The sequence below is a fragment of the Pelmatolapia mariae genome, linkage group LG9 (genome assembly GCF_036321145.2).
Source record: "Pelmatolapia mariae isolate MD_Pm_ZW linkage group LG9, Pm_UMD_F_2, whole genome shotgun sequence".
Taxonomy (NCBI): Eukaryota; Metazoa; Chordata; class Actinopteri; order Cichliformes; family Cichlidae; genus Pelmatolapia; species Pelmatolapia mariae.
The window spans coordinates 33,043,827-33,067,042 of record NC_086235.1 but is presented as its reverse complement, the minus strand read 5'-3'; the positions used below and the strand labels follow the sequence as shown (position 1 = coordinate 33,067,042).

Sequence of the window (23,216 nt, the reverse complement as noted above, 5' to 3'; positions counted from 1 at the left end):
ATTTGTAAAGGAAATAGATTTCTGCAAGTGTTCATGAACCTGTGCAGATTTTTTGCTGATTTGCGAACTTCTGTGCATCTTTACTTCTGGCCTCTCTAAGATGCTCTTTTTCCAAACAATCAATCAATCAATCAATTTCTTTATAAGTGCATTTACACAGGTTGACCAAAGTGCTGTACAAAGTTCAAACCAATTCAATTTTATTTATACAGTGCCAAATCACAACAACAGTCAATGTTTTTTATATTGTAAGGTAGACCCTACAATAATACCTACAGAGAAGAACCCAACGATCAAATGACCCCCTATGAGCAAGCACTTTGGCGACAGTTGGAAGGAAAAACTCCCTTTTAACAGGAAGAAACCTCCAGCAGAAGCAGGCTCAAAGTAAAACAAACACACACAAAAAGAACAAAACAAAACTCTGTCACAATTTAAAGCTAGGGGGGTCAAAATTTTGTTGCATTGCGTCGGAGAAGTCCTAATTTGAAGAGGCAGACTGTATATAAGTTTAGGTGCAGCAATCGCAAAGGCCCAGTCTACTCTGTGTTTCAGTCAGAAGCAACTTATCAGCAGACCTAAGAGTTCTATTTGGAGTATTTTTAGTTAAAAGAGCAGAGCGGTATGAAAGAGCTAATCCATTTAGAGACTTAAAAACAAGCTCTTAAGTCTTAAAATTAATTCTATAACGTACAGGAACCCAGTGTAAACGAGCCAAGTCAGGCCTCAGCATTCTGAACAAGCTGAAGATGAAAGAGCAGAGCCTGACTGATTCCAAAATAAAGACTATTAATCAAGCCTGTATGAAGTAAATGCAAGAATCACTTTCTCAAAGTCAGCAGATAACAAAATACTTTTAGTGTTTGCAACGGCCCTGAGCTTTTACAACAGAAGTTATTTGTTTCTCGAATGAAAAACTGCCATTGAAGTACTGTGCTAGTACTTTTCGTAAAATAATATATATTTTACTGGAACAAACACCTTAGTTCAAACATTTGATATGTTTTTATTTTCCAAGGGTTTATGGGTTTATGAGGTTTTTAAATTATATATATATAGGGGTTTGTTTGTTTTTTTACACAGCATCCCAACGTTTTCATAATTTGGGTTATAAAGTCAAATCAGATAAATACATTTACTTAAGAAAAAGAACTGAGAAGGAAGTCCAGTTTTAGAAAGTTGCGGACAGTAACACATTGAAAAGATTTCAACACAACAGACATTGTGATGGTGTAGAGAACGTATCTTGTTTTTTTTTATTACTTATGTTTTTACCTGAGGCGTTGTACTCTCTGATCTCCACATAGTCAGCAGAGCATCCATCAGTATTCTGCAAGCTGAAATTCCCATAGCTAAGAGTGAGGTAGTGTCCTGTGGGTCCCTCCAGGTACCACTCACAACTGGAGCTATCAGGATAGTTGGAGCCTGGGAAGCCTGGACTGTAGATCACACCCCTCTGACCTATGTAGGTACCTCCACATGTTGCTGTGAGGAATTTGAGTTACAGAATCAGAACAGGGCTTTGAAATAGGTCATTGTGGTTTTCTATTACCACTCTGCTACATAGTCAAAACCTCAAAGGTTACATCTCTATAATTATCCGAATCAATGTTTTAATGTGAATTTCAAATGGGATACAGTATTTTAAGACATAAACAAACAGCTAGGTCCAGTAATGCTTTGATACTGGCACAATTTCCCATAACTTTCCGTCTGTATGCCACAAGAATGCTGCCTCTGAAGGCACCTTACAACCAGACCTAGATAAAGACAATTATATTGCTAGTTGATCAAAAAATTGCCACGGCGGTCTTATGGTGAGACCGTCAGCTTACTGGTTTACAACTTCCAATCTAGACATTAATGAGAGAAGAACAGACACAGTCATGAGTTTCAGACTACATGATCATGATGATTCTTTACCTATGGAGTATTTTGCTTTGAATCCTTGGTGCGTGATGCTGGCGTCAGTACGAAACCTAAGCCACATGGAGGAACCTGTCGAATGCTGAGTAGATGGTCGGGTGTTGCCACAAAGACGGGAAATGATGTTATTGTTGGATGTTGAGCCATCACGCAGCTCCAAGTAGTCGTACATACAGCTGTTGAATAAATGGACAAAAACATGTTGTAAGCCCTGAAACTTGGGGCACGAATAAACGTGAAAGTGTTTTCAACTCTTCTAAGTGAAAGAGTTTCTAGATAGAGTTTACATATTGTGTTCTTCAAACACTAATAACACCACCAACCAATTTAGTAAGATTGTAATGTTTGTTTGTTCTTTAGTTTAGTTTCTTTTGTAAAAATATAGATAGGCTTAAATGTATTTACCAATAATCTTGGGATCAAACACAATAAAATGACAAAAATTACTATATTTACGTGGTAATAAGAAGGTATAAATACAACAACCTGAAGAGAAAATAAAAAGGTGTACCTGGAAGTGGGTTCAATGTAGAACTGATCCTCAAAGTCAATCTGGACAGCTTCCCCATTGGGCACAGTAATTACCCAGATACAGTCAATGTTCTGGGGGTAATTCTGTGGATAGTTCGGTGAAGTAATGTACCCTGGAGGATCATTATCATTCAGCTCAATGAAACCTCCACAACCTGTGGAGAAATAGAAGGATCAAGGTAAGAAACGTGACAGGTTTTCCAACATCTACGTAAATTCTAAAAGATAATATTCTGTGTTTTTTTTTAAACCTACTTCAGAAAAGGTTTGGATACCAGGAAAATTTGTACAAAACAAACAAAAATAAGTTAAAGATTTGCAATGGACACAGCTTGAACACAGTCAGCAAAAGCAAACTCTACCATGCAAAAATATACAAAGATCCAGAAACACATCTTTTCTGTTTAGGTTATTCAAGATAGTCTGAGGTAAAGGGCAAAAATGTCCTGTGGTTTGACAAACCAAAATCAAAAACAGATTTAGGAAATTATGGATATAATTATGGATATAATGCCAAATTAATGCTTAAACAATATATGCAAACTTTGGAGCAATATACTAAGACAATGATAAGCCTCATTCTATTTGTATTCTAACAGCAGAGCTTTATAGCACAAGGGTCCATTTGCTAAACTGGCCTGCATACAGTACAGACAACCTTATGACATTATGACTAGTATGAAACCAAAGAAAGAAAAGTATAAGTTATTTTTAACTCACCAAAAACCAAAGTTTTCAATATTTAATTTATTCTTCTTTTAATTAAATACGGACTTTTAAACCATGACATTTTGTTTTTATTGATATTTTACAGAGCAAACATTTTTGGAAACAGGCTGAAAACTGAAAAAGAGGGACCTATTACTTTTATATCCAACTCCAAAGTTTCTCCTGGACTTTACTACAGCAGCTTTGCATGACTTAAAGTTACAAAATAACCTTTGTCTTATGCTGGGCATTAACGTAGCTCCCCAATTAATCTTCTTTCTGAGCAAGCTATTTTACACCCACCCCCTTTAAGCCAACTTAGTTCCTTTTGCCTCTCGTAAGCATAAAACTCAAAACATTGTTCCTAAATTAGAGTTCTGTTGGCATCAAGTCCATGTTTCAACAGCACAACTCCAATTTCGAAACTTGTCAACCATGACTAAACGTCTAGAAATGATCGCTTTTCTGCACTGAAACATTTCCTGTGATATTGATGAAGTGAAGATTCTACCTTGACTGTGGGCTTCGAATACCAGCTTAAAGCCGGAGGCCTCATTACTGGCATCGGACACAAAGTGAATAAAGAGGTGGTTGTCAGTTGTCTGGAGGACAGATGGGGCGCTTGAACCACACAGCCGTCCTCCAAGTAATGGAGAAGAGCCATCTGGACCATTCCTGAGCTGTGGAGAAATGGAAAGATAACTGTGAATAATGATTGAAATAATTTACCAAAAGATCAGTGACTTCAGGAATTCCAACCAGGGCTCTGAAACAACAAAAAAAGACTTTCAGGAACCTTAGTACTCCCATCTACTGTTGTTGTTGTCACTGTATGGTTTATAGAATAAACTTAACCACAGCTTTTAAAAAACACCACAGTGTATCACAGTTTCTTCTGCAAACTTTTTTATTAATCAAACGCATTAATAAAAAAGTTACTGTCCTATCCAGTTGGTCCATTTCGACAGTGCACAGCAATCCAAACTGAGAATAGTTTGGAAGGATATAAATTTCCTCTTAACATGATTTATCTGTTAGTACATTAGAGAAGAAGTAACATAGCCACCATCTTTTGACATATGACGTTTTGCCCTATCGGGTAAACCTCACTTTGATAATGTGACGTTACATATGCTTACTTGTCTGATGTTCAAAAACATGCTTCGTCAAATATGAACTAAATGGGAAAATTTTCCAACAAATAAAATTTTCCTTCAACTTTCTTGGGGTTTTATGTGACTCTAAGAACGTGTTGAGATGCTCACTTTAATAATTTACTTCAATTTAAATTTGTTTCTTGTATGCTATTGTTTCACATTTTTGCACATTGCATTGTTTTTAGAATTGTTTTTTTGCAAAAAGAAACAAACAAACTTGTCAAATATAGCTAAGCCTGTTGCTGGTTTCACTTGACATCATCATGGTGTGACTTAAGTGGACAGTACATTTGATCAAACTATTCCCTGCACACTGTCCAGACTGGACTGAGACTGGATCAAACTGAATCGAGCTGAACAACACACAGTGAATTTCACTGATTTCTAGCACCTGTAAATGTTAATTCTTTAACAGCTTTAAACAGCTGTTAATTGCCAGTAATCACGTCAGTCTATGTGCATCCACAGGGCCAAAAATCTATTTTCTCACTTATAGCAATGTGGATTTTTTTTTTTTTTTCAAATTTTAATTTTTGCAGCTTTTGCTATCCATATGTTTACCTCCAGGTAATCCCCTGTACTGCATCCAGTTCCATAGCCTTGGATCTGAAAGGGGGTTTGGAAGGTGACAGAAATTCTAAAGCCAGGTGTCACCATCACGTGCCAGCTGCAATCCAAACCTGGCCGGTAATTCTGTGGGTAATTGGGACTGCTCATTACACCTCTGTCAACATGCAGGAGTCCACCACAACCTACAAAAAGAAAAAGTAACACATATAATTTCTCTTACTAGTATAATTATTGTTGTAGAGTAGTGGCAGTTTGTGTCTGGCAGTTAATATATTGATCATGAAAAATGACCTGAGAGGAAGTGTTTCTGCCCAGAACACCACAATGTGTCACAGAACATCACATGGATGTTAAATCTGGATTACCAAACACAATTCTCAAGTTAAGGGAGTTAGCAATAATTATTATATAGTATAATTATAATGTGACTTCTTGGACTGTCTTATGTTCAACAAGTGTGGATTTGTTTCTTATTTTTATGCCTTATATGAACTTTGGGGGTCCATCAAAAACATGTATAGAAAAGACTCGAAGGTTACGGTTACGGTAGTTTGACCTAAAAGTGTGACCAAAAACAAATGGGAGCCCATCTGTTTTAATGGGTTCACATGGACATACAGGAGAGAATGCTTCAAGCAGTTATGGTAGGTCCGCACACTGAAAGCTTGTTACAACTTACTTTATGTTGAAAGTAAATGACCTCTTTCTTCTGTCACAGCTGAGAACTGTGATTCTCATCAAGTTTGAAAACACCCTGTGGTTTCCGTTCTTTAAAAAAAGGACTACCACCTAATTTGCTTTTATGTCTTTTTAAGACTGAAGGGTGTAGTATTTCAGCGTTTTAGTGTTTTGTTTTGTTTTGATCTTATGGTTATATGTCGCGTAGTTTAGTAATTAACTGCTAATGTATCACCTTTTGAGTAGGAGGCATTAAAGCCTTGGCCACTGATGCTGCCGTCTGAGGAGAAATGGATATACATGGAGTCTCCTGTTGAGTGAAGAGATCCTGGATGATCCCGACCACACACATTGGCCAGCACAGGGGACTGACTGGTTGCACCTGGGAATAACCAAAACAAAGGACATTCTAAGCTGTCCAGAAGGCCAAACAAACTGACAACAGTCAGGTGGACATATAAATGCTCTCTACAAGTCCAGAGCACTGACTTTAGGGTCTTTCATGTTATCTGGTTTAAATAAGCATCTGCAGAAAATAATTTTTACTACCTTATATAAAAGAAAGCACTGCCATGCAAATACTTTATGTTTTTTAAGTGAAATGCAGATTTCAAATCACAAGATTTGGACAGTATATACAGGCATGTATGACATCACACAGAAAATAAAAATATTTCTGTGCCAATCATGTTTATAGTTGCACTGAATTGCACAATCAAGGTAATGTCCAGAGAAGTTCTAGCAGTTCATGAAACAAGCATCTCAAGTTGGATGTTGCAACGACATCATAAATTTCACAATGATCATTCCTCAAGGCAAAGAATTCTCAATTAGAAAGCTGCTGTTTTGATATATAGAATCCACACATAAATAATGATGGGAGAATTATCAAGAGATCTATAACAATACTGCACAGTATGTTATTAGATGCTGTTATTTGCCACAAATGAAACAAAATGAATAATATATATCATAATATAACATAACAACATTACTGTTGCATCACTTGCTGAAATTTTCATGAATGCATTTTTGTGCTTTAATATTTTTTTTTAAACACTTTATGTCATTTATACATAATTTAGCCTAAAGCATAAGACACACATTGTGGAATCTAAGCTCTCCATTACAAAAGCTGTCAGTTTTCCTCTTACTAGAATATTAAGTCTGAGGCTGTGGTCTGCCTCTAAACAAGAACATGAATTTTTCAACAATTCATTTTGGGAAAGCAAGGCAGGTGCCATCACAAGTTTTGGATATGTTACTATCAGACACCAAATCTTTCTATAAACGTCAACTTGAAGGTGTTAGATTATGTCATTTTTGGGGTGGGGGAATGTCACATTGAATTTCAAAGAAAACTGTTTTTAATATCTTTAAAAGCAGGGAAAACACAAATGGTCATTTCATCAGTTGAAATGGAATGACCTTAAAAATCCATCAGCACTATTATTCCTTAATGTTGGCTTTAATTACTTACCATCTCTGACAACAACGCTATCAAAGTAGCAGGTATGGCTGTCCTCTATGTCTAAAGACAAGATAGTAAGCTCTACAGTTGAGTCTGGAGAACGTATTAACCAGGTACACTCCTGATTAGGAGGGTAGTTTTCTGGCCAGCCAGGAGAATAGAGGAAGCCAGGAGTCTCTCCTGTCATTAGTATTCCACCGCATGCACCTGGCACACATACAGAAAAACAACAAGATGAAGGTTGTAGTTAACATTTCGGAAACACAGTGAGTAATGCCAGGCTCACACTGTGCGATTTTTTCAGTCGCGCGATTCAGCTCCTGCTCAAACTGTACGATTGACTCGCAGGGGTTAGAAGTTCACAGGTCACGATGCAGGGTCTCACACTATACGGCCCGATGCTCTGATGCGACCTGAGTGCTCACACTGTGCGTCCATAAAATGAAGGTTATAACAGAAAATCTGTCGCTCCCTCTCCCTCTCTGTCTTTCACTCACATAGACACGCACACCACCACCATCAACTTTGCTAAATTGCTAATGAAAAACATTGATCAGGCAGCTGTGATTGAGCAGCAATGTAAATCCAACTATTTTCACGGTTGTTGTGGTCCTGATAATTTTGTGAGGCCACATCGAAAAGGCTCGGGTGAGCTTGCCATAGTTCTACAAGTTGTGCCTCCATCGGATGTGTCCAGATCACACGCTGCACTCCCGTGCTGCGCCGTCTTTTTCGCTGACATTTGTGTTTGCGCGTGCGCAGTGCGAGAAGCTGCGGTGACACCCTCACGACGGTCGCGAGGATTTCAAACAGGTTTGAAATCCTCACGACCAAGCGATTGATGATCGGGAGCTGGTCGTGAGGTGTTAATCGCCTCTCGTTACCCCACGTATACTACACGATGCACGACGCACGATGAAGGCCAAAATCGGGCCGATCGCCAAAAAGGTCGCACCACTCAAAAATCGGCTCAAAATGGGCCAAAAATCGCACAGTGTGAGCCCGGCATAAGTCAGAGACCTGGGTATGATTTTGGACAGTGATTTCATTTTTGAAAATCATATTAATAAGGTCACCAGGACTGCTTTCTACCACTAAAAAAATACATTTCCTCAACTGACTTAGAGTCTGATAGCAGCAGTCCGGGTCTTTACATGTACACAGAAATGTGAACATCTTACCCAATACTGAAGTCACTACATTTGGAAAGAAAAGCATCTGGACTTCTTTAAGTTGCTTGAAGACGTTTCACCTCTCATCTGAGAAGCTTCTTCAGTTCTAGGGTCAAATGGTGGAGAGTCCCAGATTTGAGCCTGTGGGAGTGTCCCACAGGAAAAAAGCAAACTTGTCAAAAATAACATTAAGGCATCTGGGAAGGGATCTATAATCTAGTTTTGAGAGCCCTTCCAGACGCCTTAAAGCCCACTCACACCCTGGGCCATTTCACCTCAGGAAATCACATGATAGGGTGGGGTGAGCTTTCACAATGAGCTCACCCGAAACCTTGGCTGATTGTGACCTACACCCATCTTCACACCTTGGCTGGTGTGATTAGGTAGAGGCTCATTAGGGGGTCCATTGTCCCTCTTGAGGGGATACTCCCACAGGGCTCAAATCTGGCACGCTCCACCATATGACCCTAGAAGAAGCTTCTCGGATCTTCAAACAACTTAAAGAAGTCCAGATGCTTTTCTTTCCAAGCTCCTTAGACTAGGATGACCTGGATGACTGAGAACCTTCACAGACAAGTCACTACATTGCCTTTCAGTTCAATAAATAAGCGCAAATAATTAAGCACAAATAAATAAATAACTAAAAAATGCTATATAAATAAAAAATGCCATTGGCATTCTCTGTATTTAATTTGTTTGCCTAGTGTGTTTCCCTGCAGTATTCTCAGATATTCTACTTCAGCCACAGTAAAGGTTAGGTTTTTGTTTCCTCCCAGCTATGAGTCTGCATATGGGTCATGCATGGGTTTCTGTAACAGGGCTGCTGAGAAACTACTGTTTCTCACCTGGTGTGATGGTGGGTGGTGGTCCAGAGTTCTGAATAGCAGTCCATTCTAAAAGGAAACCTTTTCCTCCCAACACTGCATCTGACTTGAACTGCAGAGTGACAGTGCTTCCCAGACTTCTTACAGGAGGGGGCAGATTCAAACCACAGAATGTCCCAATAGGGTAGTAATGAATACTGGGACCATCAAATATCTGCAGAGACACAAGGATTGAGAATAGAAGCTGTGGTGAGGCGTGGTCGGTGGTGCCGTGGGGACGCACCTGACTTTCATGTGCGTTAAAACTACACAATGTATTTCCAGACACTTGGCACAATATTATAAAAATGTGACTGATATTGTTTGTAGATTGCAGTCTCTGAGCATTCACAATCTTACTTTCAGGTGGTCATAGTAGCAGTCATAAAGATCCTCGATGTCCATGTCCAAGAAGCGGATCTGGATGTAGCTGTCTCCATCTACAGTTATAGTCCAGTGGTAGTCAGCGTTATTGGGGTATGTCCTGGGATACAGTGGGGATGCTATCTGACCAGATTCCCCAGTCACCTCAACACCATACACTGTGGAGCAGTGACACAGAAAAAAGAAACATTTCTCATTATATCCTTTTTTATTGGTTACACAGAACATAACTCAGTGTAAATAGCTGGCTGAACTGACACTGACTTTCTTTGATGCACAACACACCTTACCTACAATGAGGTAATGACTACAACCCACATGTAAAGAAGGTTGAAACTGTATATATAACGTTCCATCTCTACACAGTCTCTTCACTAAAACTCGAGGTATAAAAAGCATAATCTCAAATATCTTATTAAAAATAATATGCTGGTTTTATTCTTTTCGTGACAAACATATTTAGGATCACAGACCAGTAATACCCTTATCCATCCCTAGTACTGACCTCAGGAGAAAAATTTGAGAACCTGAGAAAAATAACGATATAGAAGATGGCTGGTTAACTCTCTCATACACAGACACTCACAGTGTGAGAAGATGGCTCTGAATCCTGCTCCGCTAACTGAAGCGTCTGAGACGAACTTGACCCACATGATATGAGCAATGACAGAGGTGTAGTTGGAAGGAAGCGAGTTTCCACAGAAGCGATCGACTAGAGGCCCAGTGGCGTTGCCTTCTCTGATTTCCAGGTAGTCATTTTGACAATCAGTGTCTCCTTGGAGCTGAAATGTACTAAAACAAAACACAATAAGATTGTTTGTCATATTTACTAATATAGGTTCCTGTGTGTATAGAAAAGTCATAAATTAACAGAGGTACAAGAGTGAATTATCTAACTTTAGTTCATGTAACACACACCTAAGAAGAGGTGTAGTGCTATTTGTTTAAGTAGCAGAGTGTATCAGTTGTCATTTGTTTCTAAGGCTATTTTAGCACAGTGGGAAGTTTAAATTATTCTGCTGAATCATACATATAACATCACCATCCTTAAGGCCAGCATTGTGGAAATGGAGATGCACTCTCTGAAGGTGGTTACAGATAGCCAGATGTTGTCTAATATAAGGACATTGCTGGACAATACCTCCCACCCACTCCATAATGTGCTGGCCCGTCAGAGTGAGAGACTGAGATTACCCAAATGCACCACTGAACCACACAGAAAATCCACACAGAGAATGGTTGTGACTATCTCTTTACAATTTCCCTATCTTAAAGGATACACTGCATTTTGTTGTACACCCTTATCTGCACATCCTCTCAGAGAACATAACTGTCAGTATGATAAGAAGGGCACCTCAATTTCAGATTTATTTTATATTTCAGTTTTGCGTAATATATCAGGATATTTATACATTAGAGCTATTTATATTAATAAAGGTATTTTGTAATAGTTTGTAACAGATTGTATTACTTAATCAGCTCTCCACCCGAGTCTCAATCCTCAGGACCTCACACAGTTAAGCTTTTTCTAACAGGCAAGTTTAACCCCATATGATACTGATTCTTCTAACTTCCTCATTTATCTTAAGTGCCACAGTGTTTTCAGAGAGACACACTTGTAAAGCCTTTAGTTATTCTTATTATTTTTGTTAGGACATAAATGGTTGGGTGTGTTAATTTTTGAGACACTAATTTGTGCTCCTTTTAGCAGATGGTCCTTAAAAAAATATGTTCTAACTACTATCTAAAATGTTATAGTCAAACCTTTCATGGTAAATGATAAGGTCTTTATACATTGCTTTTCTACTCTACTGGAAGATGTTATACAACATTCATCCATTCATACAAGCACCTTTTTCTATACCTAATGACTCTATTATGATTCAGCTGAAAAACTATGTTGTAACTTACAACATAACCATAAGTCCGTAAGCCAGAAGTATAAATCAGGCATAAGTGCTTCCTATCTTACATTCACACACATTTATACTCATTAACACATCAGATAGCAACTTGGTATTCCTCTTTACTCATGCAGACTAGAGAAGCCAGAGATTGAACCACCAACCCTCTGATTAGTAGATGACCCCCTAAAGCCACTCCCACTGATAGGCAGTCAACTAGTAATGCCTGTCTGTGGAATACTGCTGATAGGAACTTATTTACAAGCTAACTCTGATAGATTTTTCCAAAGTCAAAAAAATCATGCTTAAATTGACTAACATAAACGAGAGCTGGATGCGGTTTCCTGGTGAACTGCGGATGGTCCACACACATTCCACATTAGGTGGATAAGCATCTGGATAGTTAGGACTGTTAAATGCACCAGTTTCCATCACAAGATCTCCTCCACAACCTGAGTAAAGGAAATAAAAAGAAAAAACTTGGATATCTTGTCTGTAAGAGTGTGTATGCATGATAGTAACATGATTTTTAATTGGTTTTGATCATTTCTTATTGTGTGTGGATATAAGCAGTGTGACCCAGTATGACTTACTAGAAGTGGAGCCCGAGTAGGTAGCTCTGAAACCCTTTCTGGAGTAGGACTGGTCAGAGATGAATTTGACTACCAAAGAGTTGCTGAAGGATGTCACTGGGTGAGGTATTTCAGATCCACAGTAGCGCCCTAACAAAAGACAACATTAAGTTGTAATTTTAACATAAACTTAATTTCAAAAATGTTACTTTTTTTCACTTGGCTATCATTGATCTGAATTGTCATAATTTTTCCAGAGAGAACACATCCATAAAACCTGTACTTATGTGGTATTATTTTGGGTGGTAGACTATTTGCTCCCTTATTGGGTCTGCTCATTTTTCTACTGCTAATTTGCACTGCTCCTGGTGGAATGCCATTCATTGTTGAAATTAAATAAAGATTGTATTTGAGCCAGTGCAATTAAATGCAACATATTACATTACAAGAATATGACAAGAATGGAGTGATAAACCGGGTGTATAAGGCATTGTCACAGAACGACACCAACCTTATGTGGAAACTGGACTGATAAAAAGGCACTGTGGTATGATACTCAATAAGATATTGTTTTCAGGATTCAGCACATCTCTTCTCTTATGATTAGAAAGGTTAGGCTTGGGCAAGCACCACCCTTCTAAATCTAACTCTTACCAAAACAGACAAGCAAAGACACATATAGTGAATAACTACCTATAGTAGGTGAATTGTAATTGTCTCCGTCTAAGAGCTCCAAGAAATCATGAGAACAATTGGCGAAGATCATCTCTAAGTCAAAGTCAGTGAATGAAAGGGTCACGTGGTTTACTGGGCACAAAAAGACAAGTCAGTGGTTATTGGAACAGTTTGCATCTCAGGTTTTCTATATGAAATATAAAAAAGAATGAAGTTTTCTAGTCTTCTTTAACTAAAGCAACTCACATGGTTCCTGTGCTCTAATGATCCAACTACAGTTCTGATTAGGTGGGTATTGTGCTGGATACCTTGGTGATGCAATGGCCCCACCATTATCATCTGTTACAATCGTTGCACCACAAGCTGTTGAAAACAAAAGTACATTGTCACCTGCACTCTGGCTTTGGCAACCAGAACATGGAGATCAAGCTGTTTGCAGCAGATAGGTTTTAGTCCAGCAGCTAAAAAGGAGGAAAACCGAACTGAAAACTGAAGCAGTCTTCTCTGATGTAGCAGGGACAGAGGCATGAGTGGACAAACCCATTACAGCAGACAAATTATATCAGTGTTCAAGTGCAAAGAGGTTAAAGAAGACTGACCCTCAGAGAAGCGAGCGCTGAACCCACGGTGGCTGCCACTGGAGTCTGACCTAAAGCGAACATAAATTGTGTTCTGGGTGGAAGTGAAGGGAGGAACACTGGAACCACACACACGACCAAGCAGAGGAGAAGATGAGGTTGGACCATCATGGATCTACAAATGGACAAGCATATGTTTTCAGTAAAACTGTGGTTGTGTTGGCACATAATAAATGAACAAACAAATCACTTTTCATGCATCTATTTTCATAAACTTTGAGCACAGAAAACACCTTCTTATTGACTGGGGTGCACATTAGTTCTTAGGTGACAGCTTAGTCAAACTACGCCATGATGCAAAATGCAAATATCTCATTACAAAAAAAGAATATTGATGGGTTTATGATTAATTGATACAAAAACTTCTTTTTTAACTGTATTTGCTTGCATACTCTGAGAAGTCCTGTAGAAGTCCTGCAAAAATATACTAAGTATACAGATATATATGGGGTGAAGGTAGCTGTAGCTCAGGTGGTAGAGCAGGTCACCTACTAACTGGACGCTTGGTGTTTCAGCCCCAGTCTGCATGCTAAATACCCTTGGGCAAGATACTAACCCTATGTTGCTCTCTGATGCATCCATCAGAGTATTAATGTGCGTAAATGTTAGATAGGAAGCACTTAGAAACAGTGTAGAAAAAACTGCTTGTGGAAGTGGAATTTAATCAGACTGAACATCTCTTAAGAGATAAAAAGACCACCCCACAGGGCAAGTTTATACATATCTCTTGTCTCCCTCCCTCAGAGCTAACTAAGGAGTGCAATTTGCTATTGATCAGCTAGACTTTGTATTACTTTACTTGTTGACTCTGACTTGTTTTTTTGTCTTACATGTATGCATGTTATATGTGATTTTATAATTTGTTATTTTATAATGGTTTGCATCAAATAAAATAAAAAATTCAGAAACAGCCTAATTGTCTTGAGTCACACCGAATGTAAGTGTATTGATTAATAAATCAGGCACAAGAATGAAAAGTTCACTGTGGACTTTCTTAGTTTGCTGGCTTTTCAAGCAGTGATAGTGCTTTTGCCTGTCTTTGCCTTGTCAGCCTTAGATACAGCACACAGCAACAACCAAACACAGCTGTTTTAATATTGCACCAATCAGTTGCTATTCAGTCACTTACAGCCACATAGTCAAAGTCACAGCTGCTGTGATATTCAATGTCCAGGTCTGTAAAGTTCAGAAAGACACGGTGGTTGGGATCCACGCTGATGACCCAGGAACAATCCACATTGTTTGGATAGCTGTTGGGATACAAAGGAGAATGGATTTCCCCTGAAGGAGCTGTGACTGGGCCTCCACAGCCTGCAAGAAGAAAGAGAGTTTATTAAAACCTACAGAGTACTGTATATATACATAAACTCTTAAGACTTTGTAATTTAAAATGGCAGAAAGATAACAGGTGGTGAATTGTCAGCAGTCAAAAACTATTGCAGTAGTGACAACTTCAATCCAGCTGAGACTACAACAGCTACATTTCTGTAAAATATTGCACCCAGCTACAAAGTCTATAATCAAACTGCAACACCCAAAGCGCTGATGCTGCATCCAGAAGAAGCATGCAGAGCTGTAAAAGCTGTATTTAATGATGCCTACCCACCTCCCTGGACTTCAGTCCAGCTTGCATTGAATCCTCGACCACTGACATAGGCATCAGATTTGAAGCGCACAGTGAGAAGGTTGCCAGTGCTGGAGACGTGCATTGGGGTGGATGTAGTGCTGCATAGCTTAGCCAGCTGTGGGGCTGACAAGTCTGGCCCTCCATAAACCTGAGGAGAAATGACATCAATTCAATAAATAATCAAATGAAAAAGAAATCAAGTCAACAATCAGGTCAATTTATTGCCTTCTGCCATGAACCCCAACCTATCACAATAGTTTCAGTCAGGGGCGTAATTTCCAGGGGGGTTAGGGGGGTTATGACCCCCCCCAATAATCAGATCCAACCAATATAACCCCCCCAATAAAATTAAGAATTATCTTGCATAAATAGGCTGTTGATTTTCTTTACTCATTTCAGGTATTACCAGCAAAATAGTTGCATGTTCAATCATCTGGGAATTTATCCAGATTTATTTATTTATTTAGACAGAGATCTTGACCCCCCCCCCCCAACATCGCCACAAAATTCCTCTTACTTTGGCTGTTTTGCTTCCACTACGATAAAATCACACTTCCTGCACAGCTCTCTCTCTCTCTCTCTCTCTCTCTCTCTCTCCCAGTGAACTGAGAGAACAGTTTCCCATCTCAAATCTCTGTTTTCTGCATTATTCACTAGCTTATTACACACCAGTCTACTGTTGTGTACAGTGCTGTCGGCCACTGTTTTTTTTTTTTTTTTTGTCATTCGGTGCTACATAAGTAAAACTCAATTTTAACAGAACTGATATTTAATTCAATTGAACTGAATTAAGATTATATAAGTTTTGTCATGAATTCAGCTTTTGGTATAGTTATGAACTGACTACTACTAAGCCAACATCTAGTAGAGAAAAACGTCTGTGTCTTACCTCCAGCACATCATAGTTGCAGTCTTGGTGGTACTCAACATCAAATTCATGGATGGTGATAGTTATACTGCTGCCAGCTGATGTGGTGATATACCATATACATTCTCTGTTATCTGGATATCTGTTAGGGTAGCCTGGGCTGCTGAAGGAGCCACTGGGACCAGAGAGATCCCCACCACAACCTGCAGGGACAAAGAAATCACTAAATCATGCATCAAATTAGTATTATTTTGTTTCAGTAATTATTTATACTAAACAACATTTTTAATAAAGAGATTTTCACAGCACTTTTGTCAGCAGAAGAAAGGAAGGTGAAGAGAAAGCATGAGAAAAGATGCAATAAAGCAAGCATTAACTCCTATCAAAACCAGAGATCAAAACCAACAGCCAGCTGACAAGTGTAGTATAAACTTAAAACTGCCTTTATAGTATACCATCAAAGAAAAAACTACCTCCACTACCTGCAAAAGTCACATCTTCTCTCTATATGTGTGACAATCTGAAGAGACAAAGGAGATGTAGTCCTCCAATTCTTTAATTTTCACTCGCTTTTGCAACTTTGTACTTTTGTGTTACTCACAGCAACAACTCTAACTCATTGTTAGTCCATTTAAAAAACTCAGTGCTTTTCCTCGACATTTTGCCGCGACGTTTCAAAGAGCCGGAAAGTAAATAAACGGCAGACAGAAATGAGGCAGGTCGAATCGTCTTGCGTTTCATGCATGCACAGTACTGGAACGTAAGTGTTTTCGGCCGTTTCAATGTGGACGCACAACTCTGTGAAAATGACTGAAAACGATAGTGTGGACGCAGAGCGTTTTCAGACGCCGTTTTCAAATCTATCCGGGCTAGTGTGGACGTAGCCTCAGTGTGTGGATGCACCTGTTCTTGGTATATGAGATGCAGTATTTCTGTTATTAGTCAGCGTTAAGTTACAATGGTCAGTTGTGCTGGAGAGTGTGCAGAGTGGTTGATTTACTGGTTGACATTCCTGCTCTCACTTACGGCCATGATCTCTGGATAGTGAAGGAAAAAATAAAATTGTGAAAACTGATAGATGAAATGAGGACGTCAGAGATCTTCCTTATTGATAAGGTGATAAGTTTGATCGGGAAGGACTCAGTGAAGAGTGAAAACTCCTCCGCATGTGGTGGTTTGGCCAACACACCAGAATGCCTTCTTGATGGCTTCAAGGTGAGGTGTGTTGACCTAGGAGGAGACCCCAGAGCAGATCCAGAACACGCTAGAGAGATTAGATCTCTGTGCTAAGTTAGTAGCACGTATTTAAAAATACAAAAATTCAATTTCATTTATTTATATAAATGTTTTAAAAACTATTTTAAATACTATAGTACACAGTATGTTTGTAATGGTTCTCTTGATACAAAAATTCAATTTCATTTATTTATATAAATGTTTTAAAAACTATTTTAAATACTATAGTACACAGTATGTTTGTAATGGTTCTCTTGATCTGGTCTGTAACAATCAAATATATTTCCCTCTTACCATTTTGGTACCACATCATCTGGAAGCCTGATGTCGAAACAGTTGAATCAGTTCTGAACACAATGTTGAGGGCTGAGCTTGTAGTGCTGCCGGCCGGGGGAGGAGTGTATCCACAGAATGTGCCAATCAGAGGCGCTTCTTGGTTGGGCCCATCATAGAGCTAGGGCAATGATATACGGAGAAAGCAGAAAGTATGCACTGAAAATGGGCAGAAATGCCATGGTAATTTGGGGCTTGCTACGATTTCTTTGAACTGTTCTTTTTCCAGTGTGGAATGATTGCACAGCATACATAATTAACTATGTTAAAAAATTGTTTGGCCGTTCTAGTGTATAGCGCAAAGTGGTCTGTGACCACAGTAAAGCATTCCCCTTCCAGTTGGCATCGCCGCCTTTCCAGGCCATACCAGAGTCAAACACTTCTCAGTGGCAGAATTCTTAAGTTCTGCCTACTCTATTCAGAATATCACTGCAATTCTCCAGTACTTCCTCTTTTCCAAACTCATGCTCCCAGGCCTTCATCACTGGCATCGGTGATGACCCCGGATGAATGGGGAGACCAGACAGGTCTTGAAAAGCAGTCTGACATACATCCTTTGCGTTGTAATTCATTCAGTGGTTCAGACAGTTGTGAAAAATTGGGAACAATCTGGTAGTATTAGCCAGCCATGCAAGGAAACCTTTGATCTCCTTTGATGTTAATTGGAAATGACACGATGTGACCAAGGAATATGAAATATGTTCTGAAAAGGTTGGAGTTTTTCATATTGACAGTCAGCTTGGCCTCCTGGAGCTTTTGGAATAGTGTGGGGATGCCCTCATGGTACTGTTCCCATGATGATGAATAGATGATTACGCCATCCAGATAATAGGTTATCTCCATCAGTTACTGGATGGTTACTGGTGCATAGACTGAAGGCTATGACCTTGATTTGATATAATCCTGCAGGAAAGGTTAAAAACAGTCTTATCTATTCTCCATCTCTAGTATCCAGTATCTATTGTCCATGTCAATAGTGGAGAAGACTATCAAGCCAGCCAGCGAGTCTAGCATTTCCTAAATGGTGGTCAAAGGGTGAGCATCTGTCTACATTACCACACACTGCTTTATGTAATTAACACAGAAACAGGGCTTCCTACTTTAGAGATGAGGGTCGCAGGTGATGCCCAAGCAGGTGAGAATAATTCAATGATGTTCGCCGCTGACATTTCCTCCACTAGCTCGTTCATTATTTTGAGTTTTGCTCAGACGACTCAGTGTTCAATGGGCACTTCACAGGTGACAAAGATTTAATGAGTTAGCAGATATAGAGGTGTAGAGAGAATTTGCTCCTTAACATCACAGATTTCCTCAGTCATACTGTGACATGTTATTACATGTGTGAAATAGCATCTGCCATTGAAGCCATTACACCTCAGATTTCCTTTAGCATCTCTGACAGGTAACATTTAAAAACAGGCAAATTTCCCATCGTTTTCTGGTTGTTATCCTGCTGCTCTCCTTAAACTCATGAACCATGCAGCTTAAGTTCTTATAACTTTTTGTAGGTCTGCCAAAAGTTGCACAATGACGATGTTTTATCAGTGAAGGAGGGAAAAAAAGATAATGTTAAAGTAAAAGTCATTTAAAGCAAATCATTAACTCACAAAATGTTGAAACTTATTTCAGCAGCCAATTTATAGATGTTTATTTTATTGGGATAGTTGCAAATTTTTGTAACTGTTATTTTTAGTTAATGTAACATAATAAAAAACAAAGGGGTCAGTTGTATATACAAGTATTTAAGTTTTTGTAAACAAATTGGATAGAAAAAATGCACAAAATCAAATTTTGTTTATTTACAAACATGCCTGGTGAGAGTTTTGAGTCATTCTTTCTTTTATTTCTTTTCTTTTATAATGTTGAGAGATGTGGATGTGTTACCTTAATGTAATCAAATGTACAAGCAGCAGAGGTGGCCTCTAGCTGGAAGGCTGTAAAGGTGTAGTTGACGGTATTTCCACCGCTGGCTTGGATTGTCCAGCTACACTGGCTATTGTCAGGATAGTTGTTGGGAAAGTTCAGTGACTCGATCACTCCTCTGTGTTTGCCAGAGATCAAAATACTATTGCATTCTGAAAAAAAGAAATAAGAAGATCACATATGGCATTCCTACTCCGATAAAAGGAAATTATTAAAAAGAATATGTGCAGGATCATCATTATCATTTGTTAGCCATCTTTACAAGAACAAGAAAGTTATGTAATAGCATATATAGCGAACTCAAGTATTTTAGTTATCACTGATGATGACTAATTTTGTCTGACTTTGTGGCCTGATGTTTTTATCCAACACTTCTATTATTTAAATTAGTGCTGTCAGCGTTAATCTCATTAAAATGACGTTAACGCCATAACCGCATTAACGCAGCAAATCTCCGTTAGCGAGTTAGCGTGGATCACCCCGTGCATGGGGCTGCACGGCACTAACGCATAAACAAGCTGATGCCGTGTTAATGCGGTTATGGCGTTAACGTCATTTTAACGAGATTAACGCTAAAAGCACTAATTTAAATACAATTTTGGCCATCTCTGGTAATATCTCATAAATTATCAGAATTGTTCCAAATCCTCGTAATTATTTAAATTCACAAACACAGATAATGTAAAGAAACAAAATATGTTTTCTTACGAGAAGTGTAGGAGGCAAGGAAGCCTCCTGCATTGACGCTGCTGTCTGTGCGGAGTTTGACGTAGAGCTCATTGCTGGAAGAGTTGATGGTACTTGGCAGGTCACTGCCACACAGCTTGGCCAGTTGTGGAGCACTGCTGCTGTTGCCATCATGTACCTAACAGAAACAAAATGAACCGAAGAAATAAAATTAACTAAAGAAAAACAATTTCAATAATTGAAATTTTTGAAAGCGGTAATTATGGTGTGTTATTTTCAACAGAGGGAGTAACAACTTGTTTACATTTGTGTATGAAAAAAACCCAAACAAAATCTAACAAAATATGTACTACTTTGTCATAATTACACCAACCTAAAATGCTGGCAGCCACCAGTGCTACCCCTCAGCCTCCTAGTAGATACACTCATGGTATCACTTTCAAAATCAATTTTCAGAAAACTTGACCTCTAACCTTTGACCTTGATGTCACTGAGATTCAAACTCATCCAAGATTTTTAGTTGCTACACCTATGGTATCAATTTGAAAATTCTAGTTGACTTCGTTCTTGCAGTTATTTTAGATTCTGAAATGTGCTTTAAAACTTCATTACCAGGATAGCTTTCTTCAGACTTGGGAATATCACCAAAATATGACCCTTCCTGACTTGTCATTATGCTGAAAAACTAATGTATTTATCTCTGGTAAAGTGGATCACTACAGTGCTCCCTTTGTTGGGCTTCCCCATAAAACTACAAATAGGCTGCAGGTTATCCTGAATTCTGTTTCAAGGTTATTAATGAAAACCAATGACAGAGAGCACATCAGTCCACTCTTAGCAGAGTTATACTGGCTTCTAGTACTCATTAGAATAAAAACTCCAAGAATGAACTAAACTTTGACTCCTTATTTCTCTCCTTTTTTCTCCAATCATGAACAATGTGGGCTGATAAAGCCTCTGGGCTGAGTATTGGCTTTCTCCGAGTCCTTTAGATCCCATTGACACCTCCAAGCAAGTTGTTTTATACCCTAAACTGAAAAAAAACCTACCTCAATCTAGCTTTGTAATGACTTTGTTGGTGTTTTCAAACACCAAGCTGAGTAGGCCTGCTACGCATCCATGTTTATCTACAGTTATGTACATTCATTAGAAAATGTTTGAATATGACCTAAAATGAAACGTTCATCTACTTTCAGACTTTAGTCTTGCATAACAATGCAACCATATGACTTATAGGTAGAATACTCACAGCCACATAATCATAATAACAGTTAGCATTAGATTCCAGATGGAAATCAGAGAAAGAGAGCAGGAGTTTGTTGCCCTGGTTGGTCCTAATGTTCCAGTAGCACTCAGCATTTGGGTGGTAGGGTAGCGGGTAGTTAGGAGAGGAGAATGCTCCAGATGCAGTTGTCAACGTCCCTCCACAGCCTTGGAACAAAGGATAAAATCAAACATGTAGATGAGAGAAAAAAAGACAGAAAGCACATTTTTATTTATTTATTTTTTTACATTTTACTGTTACAATCAAACTTCAAATGAAAAAGTACTGTTTTCTACATGCTGTAATTGTTGTACAGTAAAGGGTAAACATTTCTTGTTATTATTAAAGGTATGAAATAAAGTCTTGTGAAACATACCAACTGGTCAGCTGGCTTACACCTTAGATAAGAAGATAGAAGTATAGCTAGACAATTCCCTCATAAGCTTCAATCAGCAGGTGGACTGTGGAGAGGTTTCTTTCAGTGTTTCAGGTCCTCTTTACAAAAAACTATATAACCTATATATAGTTTGAGACATTGTGGATGTTGGGAGAATCCATAGGTCCCTCATCCTATTCATGTAACCCCTTCTGTCAGGGTTACTTGTGTAGTAGCATTCCAACAATGACCTATATATATAAAAAAAAAAATTCCCCACTCGCCCCTGTGGGCGGTTAATCCTTCAAGCTCGGGTCCTCGACCAGAGGCCTGGGAGCTTGAGGGTCCTGCGCAGTATCTTAGCTGTTCCTAGGACTGCGCTCTTCTGGACAGAGATCTCCGATGTTGTTCCCGGGATCTGCTGCAGCCACTCGCCTAGCTTGGGAGTCACTGCACCTAGTGCTCCGATTACCACTGGGACCACCGTCACCTTCACCCTCCACATCTTCTCGAGCTCTTCTCTGAGCCCTTGGTATTTCTCGAGCTTCTCGTGTTCCTTCTTCCTGATGTTGCTGTCATTCGGAACCGCTACATCAATCACTACGGCCGTCTTCTTCTGTTTGTCTATCACCACTATGTCCGGTTGGTTAGCCATCACCATTTTGTCCGTCTGTATCTGGAAGTCCCACAGGATCTTAGCTCGGTCATTCTCCATCACCCTTGGGGGCATCTCCCATTTTGACCTCGGGACTTCCAGGTTATACTCGGCACAGATGTTCCTGTACACTATGCCGGCCACTTGGTTATGGCGTTCCATGTATGCCCTGCCTGCTAGCATCTTGCACCCTGCTGTTATGTGCTGGATTGTCTCTGGGGCATCTTTACACAGCCTGCACCTGGGGTCTTGCCTGGTGTGATAGACCCCAGCCTCTATGGATCTTGTGCTCAGTGCTTGTTCCTGTGCTGCCATGATTAGTGCCTCCGTGCTGTCTTTCAGTCCAGCTTTGTCCAGCCACTGGTAGGATTTCTGGGTATCAGCCACCTCCGCTATCTGCCGGTGGTACATACCGTGCAGGGGCCTGTCCTTCCATGATGGTTCCTCGCCTTCCTCCTCTTTCTTGGGTTTCTGCTGCCTGAGGTATTCACTGAGTACGCTGTCAGTTAGGGCCATCTTCGTGATGTATTCGTGGATGCTCCTTGTCTCATCCTGGACTGTGGTGCTGACACTCACCAGTCCCCAGCCTCTTTCCTTCCGCTTAGCGTACAGCCTCAGGGTGCTGGACTTGGGGTGAAACCCTCCATGCATGGTAAGGAGCTTTCTTGTCTTTGTGGCTTCTATCTCCTCCTTTGGAGTCCGAACGACATTCCGATGTCATTGCTGTGTATCCTGGTGGTGTGGATCAGTGAATCGATGTCTCGTTCACTCTTGGCATACAGGTTGATGTCATCCATGTACAGGAGGTGGCTGACAACTGCTCCATTCCGTAGTCGGTATCCGTAGCCAGTCTTGTCAATGATCGCACTGAGGGGGTTAAGGCCTATGCAGAACAGCAGTGGGGACAGGGCATCTCCTTGGTAGATCCTGCACTTGATGGTGACTTGTGCTATGGGTTTGGAGTTGGCCTCTAGTGTTGTCCGCCACATCCCCATTGA

At 39.6% G+C, this 23,216-nt stretch overlaps 1 protein-coding gene across 1 annotated transcript in view; it reads right to left on the bottom strand.

The window, feature by feature from the left end:
- The window catches only part of cubn (cubilin (intrinsic factor-cobalamin receptor)), an 82,756-nt gene that overhangs the window by 24,994 nt on the left and 34,546 nt on the right, over window positions 1-23,216 (bottom strand). The window contains exons 25-46 of the mRNA XM_063483247.1: window positions 21,173-21,354; window positions 19,945-20,101; window positions 19,198-19,388; window positions 17,275-17,434; window positions 15,766-15,947; window positions 14,856-15,024; window positions 14,379-14,560; window positions 13,211-13,364; window positions 12,858-12,974; window positions 12,630-12,743; window positions 11,958-12,086; window positions 11,684-11,816; window positions 10,047-10,252; window positions 9,437-9,618; window positions 9,059-9,251; window positions 7,051-7,248; window positions 5,806-5,952; window positions 4,884-5,074; window positions 3,677-3,845; window positions 2,438-2,612; window positions 1,924-2,102; window positions 1,276-1,485 (exon numbers count right to left, since the gene is read on the bottom strand). Coding sequence (XP_063339317.1) covers window positions 1,276-1,485; window positions 1,924-2,102; window positions 2,438-2,612; window positions 3,677-3,845; window positions 4,884-5,074; window positions 5,806-5,952; window positions 7,051-7,248; window positions 9,059-9,251; window positions 9,437-9,618; window positions 10,047-10,252; window positions 11,684-11,816; window positions 11,958-12,086; window positions 12,630-12,743; window positions 12,858-12,974; window positions 13,211-13,364; window positions 14,379-14,560; window positions 14,856-15,024; window positions 15,766-15,947; window positions 17,275-17,434; window positions 19,198-19,388; window positions 19,945-20,101; window positions 21,173-21,354 — 3,720 coding nt within the window. The remainder of the gene's footprint in view (window positions 1-1,275; window positions 1,486-1,923; window positions 2,103-2,437; window positions 2,613-3,676; window positions 3,846-4,883; window positions 5,075-5,805; window positions 5,953-7,050; window positions 7,249-9,058; window positions 9,252-9,436; window positions 9,619-10,046; window positions 10,253-11,683; window positions 11,817-11,957; window positions 12,087-12,629; window positions 12,744-12,857; window positions 12,975-13,210; window positions 13,365-14,378; window positions 14,561-14,855; window positions 15,025-15,765; window positions 15,948-17,274; window positions 17,435-19,197; window positions 19,389-19,944; window positions 20,102-21,172; window positions 21,355-23,216) is intronic.